Source organism: Candoia aspera, chromosome 4, assembly GCF_035149785.1.
Source record: "Candoia aspera isolate rCanAsp1 chromosome 4, rCanAsp1.hap2, whole genome shotgun sequence".
NCBI classification, from domain to species: Eukaryota; Metazoa; Chordata; class Lepidosauria; order Squamata; family Boidae; genus Candoia; species Candoia aspera.
This window is the reverse complement of record NC_086156.1, coordinates 76,461,999-76,475,845: the sequence shown is the minus strand read 5'-3', so window position 1 is coordinate 76,475,845 and position 13,847 is coordinate 76,461,999. Positions and strand designations below refer to the sequence as shown.

Genomic DNA, 13,847 nt, shown 5'->3' with positions numbered 1-13,847 from the left:
CAGCTCCTGATGGGCAATGATTTTGCAACCTCTAGCCATCAATGTCACCTTTCTAAATTCTAAGGGCAGGGACAGCCAAGCTGGAAGCTTCCACCCCTGTTTCTTCCTTTCACTATTCCCAAGCCAATAAAACAAAGACATTTTGGAAACACCATCTTTTCTCACACTATACCCACTTTGAGAAAGGATGTATCCACATCTGCTGGTAGGTATGTGATCTCCAGATTGCCCTGCACGACTTGACAGTGCTCATAGAGCCAACGGAGGGTGTCTGGATGGTTTTCTGGACTGGAGGGTAGCTGCAGTTTCATATCTGTCCCTGTGCATACTGAGAAGAGAAAGAAAAACAGGCATTACCATGAATCTCAAGAGAAAAGGGGGACCTGCTCCTCTGAATAGGATTTTCAACTGATTGGCAAGTGAGATATACCTGGTTGCTTTGATCACAGTTGCAACCTCCAAAGACTCTCCAATGCCTCACAATGATCCATGACCCACCAACCTCAGCTCCCTCCAGCCAATTAACAAGCAAACAGAGAAATTGGCCTCTTCAACCTGCCCACCCTCCCCCCATTGCAATGTCCTTGGCTTCCTGCATTGGTTCACATGAGAAAAGAAGAGAAAATGAAGTGTCTAGCTGAAAAAGGGCTGAAGTTCAGTTCCAAGGCACTACAGAATTCCAAAGTCACCATAACTGCAGAAACTGGGCAGAATCTGGAGGTAGATATTGGTGGGCCTTCCTGCCAACAGGAAAGATGCACACTCCAAACCTCACAGATCTCCAGCTTTGTCACACCATATCACAAAACAGAGGTTTTGCAATTTGAGATTTGGGGTGGCAAAGCTGGAAGAAAATCAGCTCAGTTGTCCAAGACAACACCAGCAGAGGAACAAATGGGTATGATGCCAATGTACCATATGGATGTGACCTATGCCTTCTAAAGGGCTACACTTAAGTACCTTGTTATGGGTTCATTTTGGAAAGCTGGGATTAAGTTGACAGGGGGTTTAAAATCTTCATTCCAAAATACAAAGTAAAAAGTTTAAAATGCGTACATGCCTATCATTCCATATACATTATCAGAACTAAACAAACACTGAGCAAAGAACATCTTGAGAATCTCAGCTATTTTTCAAATAAGATCCTAGTTCCTAGGACTGCCAAGATGAACCTAAAGATAATGGGGCAATCCTCAAACTCTTAGAGGTTCAAGAAAAATCTGTAGTGTGTACAATGGGCAGACAAAACTTTTTACTTTGTATTTTGGAATGAAGATTTTAAACCCCGTCAACTTAATCCCAGCTTTCCAAAATGAACCCATAACAAGGTACTTAAGTGTAGCCCTTTAGAAGGCATAGGTCACATCCATATGGTACATTGGCATCATACCCATTTGTTCCTCTGCTGGTGTTGTCTTGGACAACTGAGCTGATTTTCTTCCAGCTTTGCCACCCCAAATCTCAAATTGCAAAACCTCTGTTTTGTGATATGGCATGACAATGGGCAGAACTTTCTACCTTTCCTCCTGATTAGCAGGACTAAATCAGATTGATAATGCAGGTATGTATAAACTTGATTGATGTGCACAATTTCACAGGCTGCAGAATTCCATTTTGAAGGCCTGAGTGTATTAAACTGAATATAAACACGTTTTTTAGCAGAGGATGGAATCTGCTTCCAATTCAAAAACTAACAATACTGACTCTAATTTGCTGAATAAGCCATAGTAGCCTACTTCACGCAACACCAAACCATAATGGCTGGGTTTCTACCTCATGTTTAGGTAAGTCATTATGACTTAGCATTTGTCATAATGACTGAATATGAAATGATTAACTTTATACGCTGCCAACTGCTAAAACACCTGTTTGAAAAGAAAAGGCTACACTGTACACCTTGTTTTCAAAAGGAGGAGAATATGAGATCTGGGTTAGGAAACTAACTTTTGCCCTTCCTTGTAGCATGCAGCTTTTCCAACTATATGTGATTAAAATGTAATTTTCCTGGAAAAATGTACTGTGGCTTTTAGCAGTCAAGACTCAGATAGAAATCCAAGAGGTCATACTCCCTTTCATTGCATGCCAATCTGGAGAGATTAAAAAATGCAGAGCAGGATGGCAATATAATAAACTGCTTTGAAATAAATGTGGGCGGTGAGGGGCTTTTTGGCTTCTGGAATTCAGTGTGCAACTCAATTGTGGAACTCTGGTATCCATCCAAGCCTTTCCAAGCCAAGCAGGAACTTCTCAGATCCTTTCAGAGAAGCCAACACTTCCTGTGTCACTATCCAATTACTGAAAACATAACCAATGAGCATACATGTTCCCAAGTATAATCCATGCCTCAATATAATCCTCCCCCAGATTCATGAAATGCAGTAAAACACAGTTGTAACTGTTTCTTTAGGAAATACAGTGAACTCAATTTAACTTGATGGCTCAATTCAATAACTTCCTATTGATTTCCTGTAATACCCTAATTCATCCCAGCTGCTCTGTCTACATATGAGTCACTCATCCTCATTCCTCAGCATGGGATCTGGAACATACTGGTTTTGAACAACTGAATTTTAAAAGGCATAGACTATTTTTTAAAAAAGATCTGCTTATTCCAAAAGTACATTTCACTGTGATTTTCAATCCAGAATGGACTGATTTGATTCCAAATCTTGTTTTATCAGAAACAGTACACTGGGAAGGCTGGCAAACCACCTCAACTTATTTCTTTCATACTGATCACTAACTTTTGTATTCAGCACCCATTCCTTCTTGACCCTATCTCTTCTTGTTTTACCACCCACGTTAAGTAACTCTTTCCCAGTGGATTCAAGTTAATTTTGTTTCTTTTGACATACCCAATGATCATTTCCATATAATCAAATGGGCAGAAACACACTCTTATACACAGCCATTTTTGCTTCTTTCACAAGCATTAATTCCATGCAGCAGACTTCATTCAACCCACTATCTAGTAGCACATGTAAATCTTAACGTTTCTCCATCCGTTTTCCCATGTTTACTAAATATACTTCCAAGATACAGTGATATCTTGTTTTAAGAGACCATTTATGGGGAGAGGGTGTCCATTATATATTAAATATGAAAGTACACCATTGTATTAATGTAAGCAATTTGTGCAATTGCATTATTTTTTACCATTACACAAATTACATAAATCACTGTGGATGTTGTACAATTAAGCTACGTTTGAATAAATTAAACTGCCCTGTCCAGACTACTTTTGACATCACCTCTGGGGGGGATGTCCTAATGGGAAATTGGTTTGTTGCATTCAAAATCTGTTGAAATGGCTACGTAAACTCAAAATTTAACTGTAGACAAATCATCTACTTGCTGTAATTTTCTGCCATGTACTGTATATTTATTTGCAATAATTTATTTTTTCTGTCAAACACAATTACCTTGGTCTTCAATACATTAATTTTCAGATTCATTCGCCTCGTTGCATCACAAAACCAACTCTGCAGCAAATCACTAGAGTTCTTAGGCAACAACACAGCATCTTCTAGATACAAACATTCACACGCCCGACCAACTCACACAAGCATTCCCTACACCTATATCTATAAATACATTAAGTAACAAGAACAACAAAAATTACATATGCTTGTCTTGGGGCTCATCCATACTTCCTGATTGTTGCAATGTCAATGTGTCCTCATAATGCAGCCTCCATCTCATCAACAGCCCTCTGCTTAAGCAGCCCAAGCCTGGTTTTAGAAGTTTTAGCACCAAAGAAGTTTTTCCTCTTATGCCAGCATAAGGCTGTCCAAGCAGACAATCTATGGCATACAGAGGAGAAGATTTGAGATGATGTGTCTGGAGCAGCAACCTGCTTAGCTATACAGATAGTCCTACTTTAGCAACCACAACTGGGATCGGCAACTTGGTTTTAAGCAAAGCGGTCACTAAGTGAAACTGTAACTGTGCTTATGATCTTATTTCAGCATTCCTTTGCTTTACAGACCTGCAAAGGTTGTGAATGTGAAGACTGGTCACAAAGTTACTTTTTCATACCACTGTAATTGTGAACAGTTGCTGTACAAGACAGTAGCTAAACAAGGACTACCTGTAATTGATCCAGCAAGTCTGCTTTGTGACAGCTCTCTTCCAACTGTTCCTGAGCTTGCACCTACACTGCAGTGCTGTACATGTTGGTCAATCAGCCAACCCAGGAAGTGGTTGACAAGCAACTCTTCCTGATGGCCTGAAATTGACAATCCTATTCCCTTCTTAAAGCATGGACCTGAAAGCATAATTGAAAGGATTTGGATCCACAATACTCCCATTGCCTGTTCAGGGGTGGGGGGTGAAGTGTCCCTTCCCAATGGTCGAGCAGTCTCCAGAAGTCCTGGCTGCTCACTTCCTCTCCTCATGGAATGTTCTTTTCTTTTTTTAAGTTCTAGGTGTGGGTAGATCTTTTTAAAAACTCGTATTATCAGTCCTGACTTGCATGGCAGGTCTTGAAATAACAGTGTGTTTTGAAATGTTTTAAAATGAGAATCTCTTTCTGCTGAAGGTAGGATGAGATGGGACCCTTCTCCTTCCTACAACGAAGTAAAGGGCCTTAAGTCCTGCATCACTATGAACCACATTCTCCCCTAAAATGATAATGTAGAGAAACAACTGGGAAGAGCAAGGCCCTTCTCTGTCCTGCCTCCAGGATGCCTTATCCAGGATTGCACTGACATTTCTCCAGGGCTGGGCAAACATTTGGTTAGTTTGCTCCAATCCATTACTGAAGATCTTCTTCAAAACTGGTAAATCTATTTACACCTTCTTTATACCTCTTTTTCCTCCTCATCTGTCAAGAGGTGAGAGTTTGGACTGCACTGAATTACTCTTCTTTAGAAGGTGTGAGAAGGCCACTTTCTTCCTAGCTTCTCAAAATGGTCTGATATTTCTTTATCCTTATTTTGAGTCCTGTGCCAAACTTGAGTCCATTAACTTCTTTGTGCAAACTCTGGCCTGTTTGTGCTCCATATTATTCAGAGAGGCACTGCTGGCAGATAATGGCAGACATCACATTAGAGAAAGAGCATGTAAAGGCACCTCTATTCTTATGTGTGAAGTTGTTGGGGCCTGTGATGATGCTGTTTCATGTAGTTCTCAAATGCTTATGCCCTTTAATAAAATTTGTTAGTCTGAAAAAGTGCTATCAAAACTGTGCCATTATTTGGCTATGATAGATGAACATGGCTCTCCTCCTGCAACATCTGTAGCACCAATTTCAGCCAGATGGAGTGAAAACCCATAGAACCTACCAGGAAATTGGCACAGATGCAGTCTTTATCTTTCTAACGTATGGCAAACAACATGACATCATTCCTAAGAGACTGAAAGTGAAGAACCCTCTACAGTCTACAGCCAAAGATTATGCAATACTCTCTCTGAGAAACTCATATACCATCTAATCAGCGTCCTTTACAATAAGCAAAAGGTAAAGGTAAAGATACCCATTTAGTCGTGCCTAATGACACACTAGGGGGCGGAGCTCATCTCAGTTTCCATGGCTGAAGAGCCAGTGCTGTCTAAGGACAGTTCCATGTCATGAGGCCAGCATGACAATCACAGAAACGCTGTTACCTTCCCGCCACAGCGGTACCTATTTATCTACTCACATTTGCATGCTTACAAATTGCTAGGCTGGCAAGAGCTGGGGTGAGTGCAGAAGCTCACTCCGCTGTGCAGCACTTGGGTCTTGAACTGCCGAACTTGCAACCTTCCGGTCGACAAGCTTGGCATCTTAACCACTGAGCCACCACACAAAAGTTAATCATAAATGCCATTTATACCCTGGAACTTCAACAGCATCGGGACTTTGTGAAGACAACAAATCTACAGTGATGAACTCACCTCCTTTAAGAAAGAAAAGCAACTGTCCAAACTTCTACAAGCACCGACTCACCATAATGGGAGGGCTCCACAGATCATCCACAATATTGTGAACTTATACAGCACACAGTTGCCAAGGAGAAGAGTCCATTCTTGCCAAGGCTTATTCTTTTGCCCCACACAAAATATACAATTCAATGGGGACTTTGAGATATGTTTTTGCCACTTGAGTCTTAAAGTAAACTTTCAAGACAAGAAACAAGACTCAGTCATATATTGAGCCAACACATCCTGAAACAACACACAACTACAGATCACACCAAACCCTAGATGCATATCAAAAATATCACCTGGATGCCCTCATAGGGGTGTAACATGGGCACAAACATGGTTTCACACTAAGTTAACATATTCATGACTGACTCAGAAGAGACTTTCTCAGCTCTTATCCCCTGAAAACCCCCTTTGACTTGAGATTCATTGATGGCATTTTCATCATATGAAAAAGAATCTCTCACCCAATTCCATCAACAACTCAATAGCTTCCACCCCACTGTCAAAATTAACCTCAGCCTATCTACAGAACAAGTCCATTTCCTTGATGTCATGGTAAAACTACATAACAGATAAGGTAAAGGTAAAGGTTTCCCTTGACATTAAGTCCAGTCGTGTCCGACTCTAGGGGGCGGTGCTCATCTCCGTTTCAAAGCCGAAGAGCCAGCGTTTGTCCATAGACACTTCCGCAGTCATGTGGCTGGCATGACTAAATGGAACGCTGTTACCTGCCCGCCGAAGTGGTACCTATTAATCTACTCACATTTGCATGATTTTGAACTGCTAGGTTGGCAGGAGCTGGGACTAGCAACAGGAGCTCACCCCGTCACGCGGATTCAAACCGCCGACCTTCCGATCGGCAAGCTCAGCGGTTTACCCTGCAGTGTCACTGCGTCCCTACATAACAGATAAAACACCCCTTATAAAGGAAACCTCCAGATTGCCATAAATACCTGCAAGCTTTCACCCTACGCACCACCAAAGCTATTTTCTGTAGCCAGGGTCTACATTACAACCGCATTTGTTCTGATCCACTTGACTGAGATAGCTAACTGACAGAATTAAACCAGGCATTCAGGAGACTGAACTACCCATCCAATTAAATCAATAGAGCCAAATTGATTCCCAGGGAGGACCTATTAAAAGACAGCCCACAAAAACAGAACAACAGCTCACCTACAGCCCACGCTTCCATTATTAATAAGCTACAATCCTTACTAGGCAACGACAATGCACTTTCTCAGGCACTGGGTAGCAGGCCTCTATCTGCTTACAGACAGCTACCCAACATAAAGCAGATCTTCACAAGCAAAACGACAGAACAGTGAACTTACATTGGAACCAGACCCTGCAACAAACCCAGATGTCTACTTTGCCCCTATATTTACACCAACAGACCCCAACACACACAAGATTAGAGGCACTTTGTGTGCTCTTCCTCTAATGTAATATATGCCATCATCTGCCAGTCATGCTCCTCTGGAAACTACATAAGACAAATGAGACAAATTTTGCACAAAAGAATTAATGGACAGAAGTTTGACATCATGACTCAAAATGGGACAAAGTAATATCAAAGCATTTTAATATTCCAGGATATCTCATTACAGATTTCAAAGTAACAAAGAAACTTTACCAATACATTTGATTGAGGGACTGCTGAACTCAAGGACATCAAAAGGATTCAGGCCATCTCAGAAGGTCTCCACAAACATAAAGGGTTTTGAACACAAATGTTAATAAGGTACTTGTAATCTGTTTCACATGTAACCTGCATCTGCATAACCACCCTGTCTTCCCACCCCTTCCCTGCCATCTTACTCCAATTTCAATCCTACATCAATCTAGCCATTCCATGCATCTCATGAATTGTGTTATACTTCATAAAAGCTTTAATAAAATTGGTTAGTCTTCCAATTTTTGAATCACGGAGTAAATCTTCCAGGTAGCTGGGACCAAGGCCAGGTGAATCAAAGAGGTGCACTCTCTACTGAAGTTTGTTCTCTGCCATTATAGATATGACAAGGAGCCGGAAACAACTTGAATACGGGGCCACATAATCATCTGTTAAGACTTAAAGTATGCAGTATCAGGCCACTGAGGTATGTGCCTTGGGCTAGGACACATGTCTATACATGAAATGGCTAGGCGGGAGAGGTCTTATGGCCATGAGCAGGGGGCAAGGATTTATGGCCCACCTGTTGTTCTGATTACACAGTGGGAAGAAAACAACCTTAGTGCTTGTTGATACCACAACCTAAGCTGTGCAGTCAAAAAGGATCTGGAGAAAGTATAAGCTGAGTTTCCAGTATTCATAACTTGTAGTGCAAGATGATAGAGAGGAAGACCTGATGAGGAGCTCTTTTCATTTTAACAATATAATTTAAGAAAAACAGCCTGCTGCTACCATTTTTAAACTGCTGGTCAGTTAAAATCATTCTTCATCAAATACAATTTATCTTGAAATCTCTAGCATGTTCCATTCAGCTTTCTATACACTGTTACTTTAATACAAAAGTGTGTTAACCTGAAGTCCCCTCATGTCCATAACTTAGCCCTACCTATTTTACATAATCATCCCTCCTACGGTAATCCCCCCCATGTTCACTGAGACCCCCAGCCACCAAAAGCTATCCAACCCTGTTTTATATTTGTATCCTTTATTTGGGGTGGGTGGGGGTGGACATGCTTATATATACTAGCTGTGGAACCATCTCATCAAACTCTTTTTCTAACCCCTGACTTTATGGAAAGCATAAACATTTAGACTGCATTGTTCAGTAAACAACTGGTATAATTCAGCCAAGACTGTGTTTGGTGGAAGGGCTGAATTCACATACCATGGACAGAACAATCTAAATCCCTTTTTCATAGCTATACGGGAGAACGAATTGTTGTCAGCGGCAGGGCCCTTGATGAATGTGATTATTGTAAATTTTGGTCTACGAGGCGGGCATTTGCTTACAACAAGACCCATCTCTTTGAATTTGCTGTGCCCTCCCTATTTGTATAATAAACATCTTTAAACTGGTGGCCTTTAGGTATAACGGGCTAAAATTCCCATCTTGGGAATTTATAGGCGCAGTAATATAACCCATTTGGAAGGTACCATGTCAGAAAAGGTTGCTGTATAACTTGTACATAAAAACTTTTTTGCAAGCTCTCTGTTGCCTTTCTGTGTTTTAAAATGGTACCAATTAATTTTAAAACTGATGCAAATATTCTGATTGTTGTGTAATTTTCATAATATGTCACGAGAACGGTGGGAGAAGGAACATCAAATGTTACGAATCTTCAGTAGGCTGAGAGTTAGCAGAAACAAATTATGGATAATTCAGCAGACTTAAGCCAAGAAATTTTAGATACAAATACATAAAATGATACAAAGAATTGTAACGATTAATATCGGAAAGAAACCAGAACTTTTTTTAGTGGGGCTTATGAATACTGAAATTAGAAAATTAGAAGATTAATTCCGTATATGGTAACGGCAGCAAGATTATTATATGCACAAAGATAGAAGAGTACTGAAATTCTGACAAGGTTCATGTGGAACAAAGGTTTGAAATTTACTTTGAATTATAACTTAAAAGAGAATTTTTATAAAATGATGTATCATTGGTATTTAACTCCTGATAAGTTGTCAAGAAATGCACAATGGAGTAATGAATATTTGTTGGAAATGTTCTCTTGGTGAAGGAACTTTTTATTATCTTTGGTGGACTTGTGAGAAGGCCAACAAATTTTGGGATCAAATATGTGTTAATATTCAAAAGATCCTTAAAGAGGACTTACAAAACAAACAAACAAACAGAACTGTTTCTCTTAGGATTGATGGAGAAGCAGCTCAAGAAACAACATGGGACTTCGCTTTTAAACATGATTACAGCAGCAAGGCTTTATACACACAAAGATGGAAAGAACCACAAGTTCCTACAGTGGAGGAATGGATGATTAAATTGATGGAACCGGCCCAAATGGCAAAGTTAACAGTGTTGATAAGAGAAAATACTGTGTCTGGATTTGTTTCTACTTGGCAACCACTTTTAGACTACTTGCTTGTGTCAGAAAAAAATGAAGTTTTGATTTTGGGTTTTAATGATTAAATGGTTGGATTTGATAGAAATAACATTACTAAGGTTTAACTAATGGTAAGAAATTATATTTGTAAATGCATTCCTATCTGTATTGGAGAAGGTTGGAAGTCACTTTCTGTTTTCTTCTGTTTTCCGCTTTTATAGTTTTTCTTTTTTCTTTAGTCCTATACTCTATCTTCTCTATATTCTATATTTTGTATTTTAACTATATTCTGAAAATTAATAAAGTTCTATGAAGTACTGAAATTCCAACAAGGGAGGAATGGATCGTAAAACTGCCAGTATTAGCAGAAATGGCAAAACTGACCTGTTTGGTCAGGGAGAAAACAACATGCTTTTTTAAAAGTCTGGAAACCTTTTATGGACTTTTTGCTAAAAGAAGAAAAAAGTGAAATGATGATCTATGGATTTAATGATTGGAAAAGATGAGAATTTAATATGGGTTGAAGGGATTTCTGGAAGAGATAAGAGAGGGGGGATGATAGGTTTGTCAATATCTGTTGAAGAGAAGGTCAGAAGTCATTATTTTTCATAACTTTGGTTTTTTTTTTCTTTTTTTCCTTTTTTTGCACCGTTTTCTTTTTTCTTTCTTTTCTATCTTTTTCTTTAAATTTGTCTTTTACTTTAGGTAAATTTCTCGATAAATATAAATAAATAAAAGATAATTCGGCAGACTTGAATCTAAAAGTCCATGCATCAGAGAGTATTTGTTTTGCACTTTGTTGAAGAAAAAAAATGTTTAGCTAAGAACTAATAGACCAGTTATACAACTCAGGGCAGTAAGCAATAAGCTTGTTTTTTTGGAATGGCTGTCCTCCCCCTCTCTCCTTTACTCCTTTCCCATGCAAGCCTTTCCAGCATGGACTAGAAACTGAAGAAGAATCAGCTTCAGCTTCTCAAGGATGGGCAACTTAATACTGAGAGCCATTGTCAGCCAAGAAGAAACTGTTCTCACACAAATGCCACAGCTTCTGTTCAAATAAGAGTTAGAAAAGTAGGAAAAAATAGACACATCCCAGTTGGCAAAGAAAACATAGTTTCACTTAGTTCCAATGTTCAGGTAGAATTAAGCAATCAATGAGGTGGAACTAATATACAGGTTAATGGATGGCAAGCAGACTCAGATTTAGAATGCATGCTAGAGAGTGGGAAATTATCTAAAATAACCTTCGAACACAGTCTACAAACTTCAATAGAGTATATCAGACTTGTAAAATTCATGGCACAAAGCTAAACAGTTCAGCAACTGGGGTAGTGAACACAGTTGTGCTACAACATAGAACTGCAACCACAAGGAACTGTCAAACTAAGCAAGCCACATGTGGATCACCAGCTATACAAATCTGTACCATAGTAAACAAGCCGTTTTTTTAAGTTTCCTTAAAAAAAATAATACAGGGACTAGTTACTTCTATTTAAAGAAGAGTGAGAAAGCATTTACTGGAATTTATATTATATCCTTAAATCTTAACTGATCTTAGATTTTGAACAAGAACAACAAAAATGAATGGAACACATTCATTTTTGGGTATGACAAGCATCCTGAGCCATGATTAACAGTGTTAATCAAAACAACTACTTCTACATTAATTCTGGTTGAAGAATTTGTGTTTACTGCTGCCAAAGATTACAGAATATATTCTTAGCTAAGCAAATTTGTATTACTTTGGAATGTAAACCAGAATACCAACAAAAAGGTCTATCTTACAAATGACTTATGGGGGCCAAATAACTATTACATGGCCTATGTACAGTAAGCAACTTTGAGGCTGAGGAAAATTTGAACCAAAACTTTCTCCCACTATGTTGTAAATACATAATATTAGGAATCAAGAGATGAGAAAGTTCATTTCAAAAAGGCCTACCATATCTGGGCTGCAAGAATCTGGACAACTACTACATATAGCAAAAATACATAGAAAACTAATTTTTGTTGTTATCTAGTGATTGTCTGGATTTCTCTGTCACAGATATAGTAAGCCTAATCTTCAATGGGTGGATCACATCTAGATCTAACCATAATTGCCTCAACAACATTTGTTTTGGAGTTTTCAGAAGAAAAGCAAAGGGGACATGTATGATCAAATGACCAAGGATAGATAACAATTGCCCAAAGCATGGAATTATAGCAGATTCAATTCTGCTGCTTGCAAGCCCAGCATATGAAAATTCCTTCTTCTACAAATTATCAAAACGTTATAGGAGACTGCCACCTTTGAACTGAGTCTCCTAAGCAGAAAAGTTGACACGTATTGCAGCCGGAACTCCTTAGAATATCTGCATTTTAAATCAAGAAACAGATATAGGACTTGGCTTTTCTTGGATTCCTTAAGGCAATTTCTCCAACCTGGTGCCTAACACATGTTTAGGGCACCAGGTTGGGGAAGGCTGCTTCAAGGAATGCCTGCTGCTAAACTCTTTTTCTTACCAGATCTATAGTGTCTTTGCATCATCCCTCAGACAGCTGGCAGAGTTTGACAGCAGAACTACTTTTCCTTTCTAAACATGCTCAGCTTGAAAAAGTGGCTCTCTGAAGCAATGTTCATGAAACCACAATGCTCCACCAACAACTAATGTTGGTGCTGCCCACACGGCTTGAACTGGCTAGAATTAGGATCAACAACCTCAATTTATGTAGCCCTGTTGCCACAGGAAAATCTAGATGTACAAGTACAGGCTGTGAAAGAAAGGAGTTGCTAAGCTGTTGAGAGATGCAGGACAAGTGTTCTTTAATGCAAGTGAAGTGCCATTGCCGTAGCTACTTTTCCTAATCAAAACCAACATGAAGAACACAATTTCAAAATAAAGAAATACGTCACTACTCAAGCTTTCCTGGAATACAGAGTTTCTACTCAAAAAGCTCTTATTTCTGTTCCCACAAGAAAGAAGAACTGGCCATGCTTACTCAGTGAGAAGTAAAAAGATATTTTGCATATGCTCAAATTCAATTTATATATTCCATAATTGGATCCCTTGGGCCCAAAACTAACCCCTAAGACTTTAGATAAATACAGTCTGTCATAGAAGGCTTAGGAGATATACAGATCAGGAAGCTAGACAAAGATTTTGTTACTTCTCTTTAACAGAAAACAGCAGACACCCAACTCCACCCAAATATACGTGTGTCCAGTGATGCCCAGTGGTAACTATATAATGACACTATCCACACAGATTTCATTATCTGGCAGGTGTACTGGAGTATATTTTTATTAGTCCTACATAAACATATCATTACATATTTTGGTGTCTGGATTTTACATTGAATATTGTCCCACAGAATGAAATATGAGGTAGTACTGAATTTGCCAGTAGTTTGTGCTCACCACTAGAAACCTAAGGATGGTACCTCCAGTACAAGAATGCTTGGAAAAGCAATCTTTTATCAGTTTGATTATTTTATTAGTTAAATTGACGCCTTTTGGAAAATCTCCAAGTGAAATATGAGTAAGTTTCATTAAAAAAAAACCTTTCTACTGGAATATGAGCAAGTTGAATTGTTTATTTATTGTTTAAGCTGTGAAAAAAATACAAAAAGGGAGAACAAACAAAATTCATATAGCATACATCTCTCAGATACAAAAAGAGTTATACAAATAATAACTGAACTGTATATCAAAATAAACTAACAGCTGTAATTATTATTTATTTAACCTAACAATAGGGAACAAATAACTAGTATCTCCTGTCCAAATTTCTAAACAACTCTCAAATTAGGACTCCTGACAGTTAAATGCGTATTCAAATACATAAAAAGAGCTGAGTTCCTTAGATCACTGTATAACTGACAGAAAATGGATGTACTTCCAGTGTTGCAGTTTCATTTGTTCGTATCATAAAAGC

The 13,847-nt window shown here is 38.8% G+C and overlaps 1 protein-coding gene across 1 annotated transcript in view; it reads right to left on the bottom strand.

Moving 5' to 3' along the window:
• Positions 1 to 13,847, bottom strand: part of ERBB2 (erb-b2 receptor tyrosine kinase 2) — a 64,316-nt gene that overhangs the window by 37,743 nt on the left and 12,726 nt on the right. Inside the window, exon 2 of the mRNA XM_063300647.1 lies at positions 177 to 328. Coding sequence (XP_063156717.1) covers positions 177 to 328 — 152 coding nt within the window. The remainder of the gene's footprint in view (positions 1 to 176; positions 329 to 13,847) is intronic.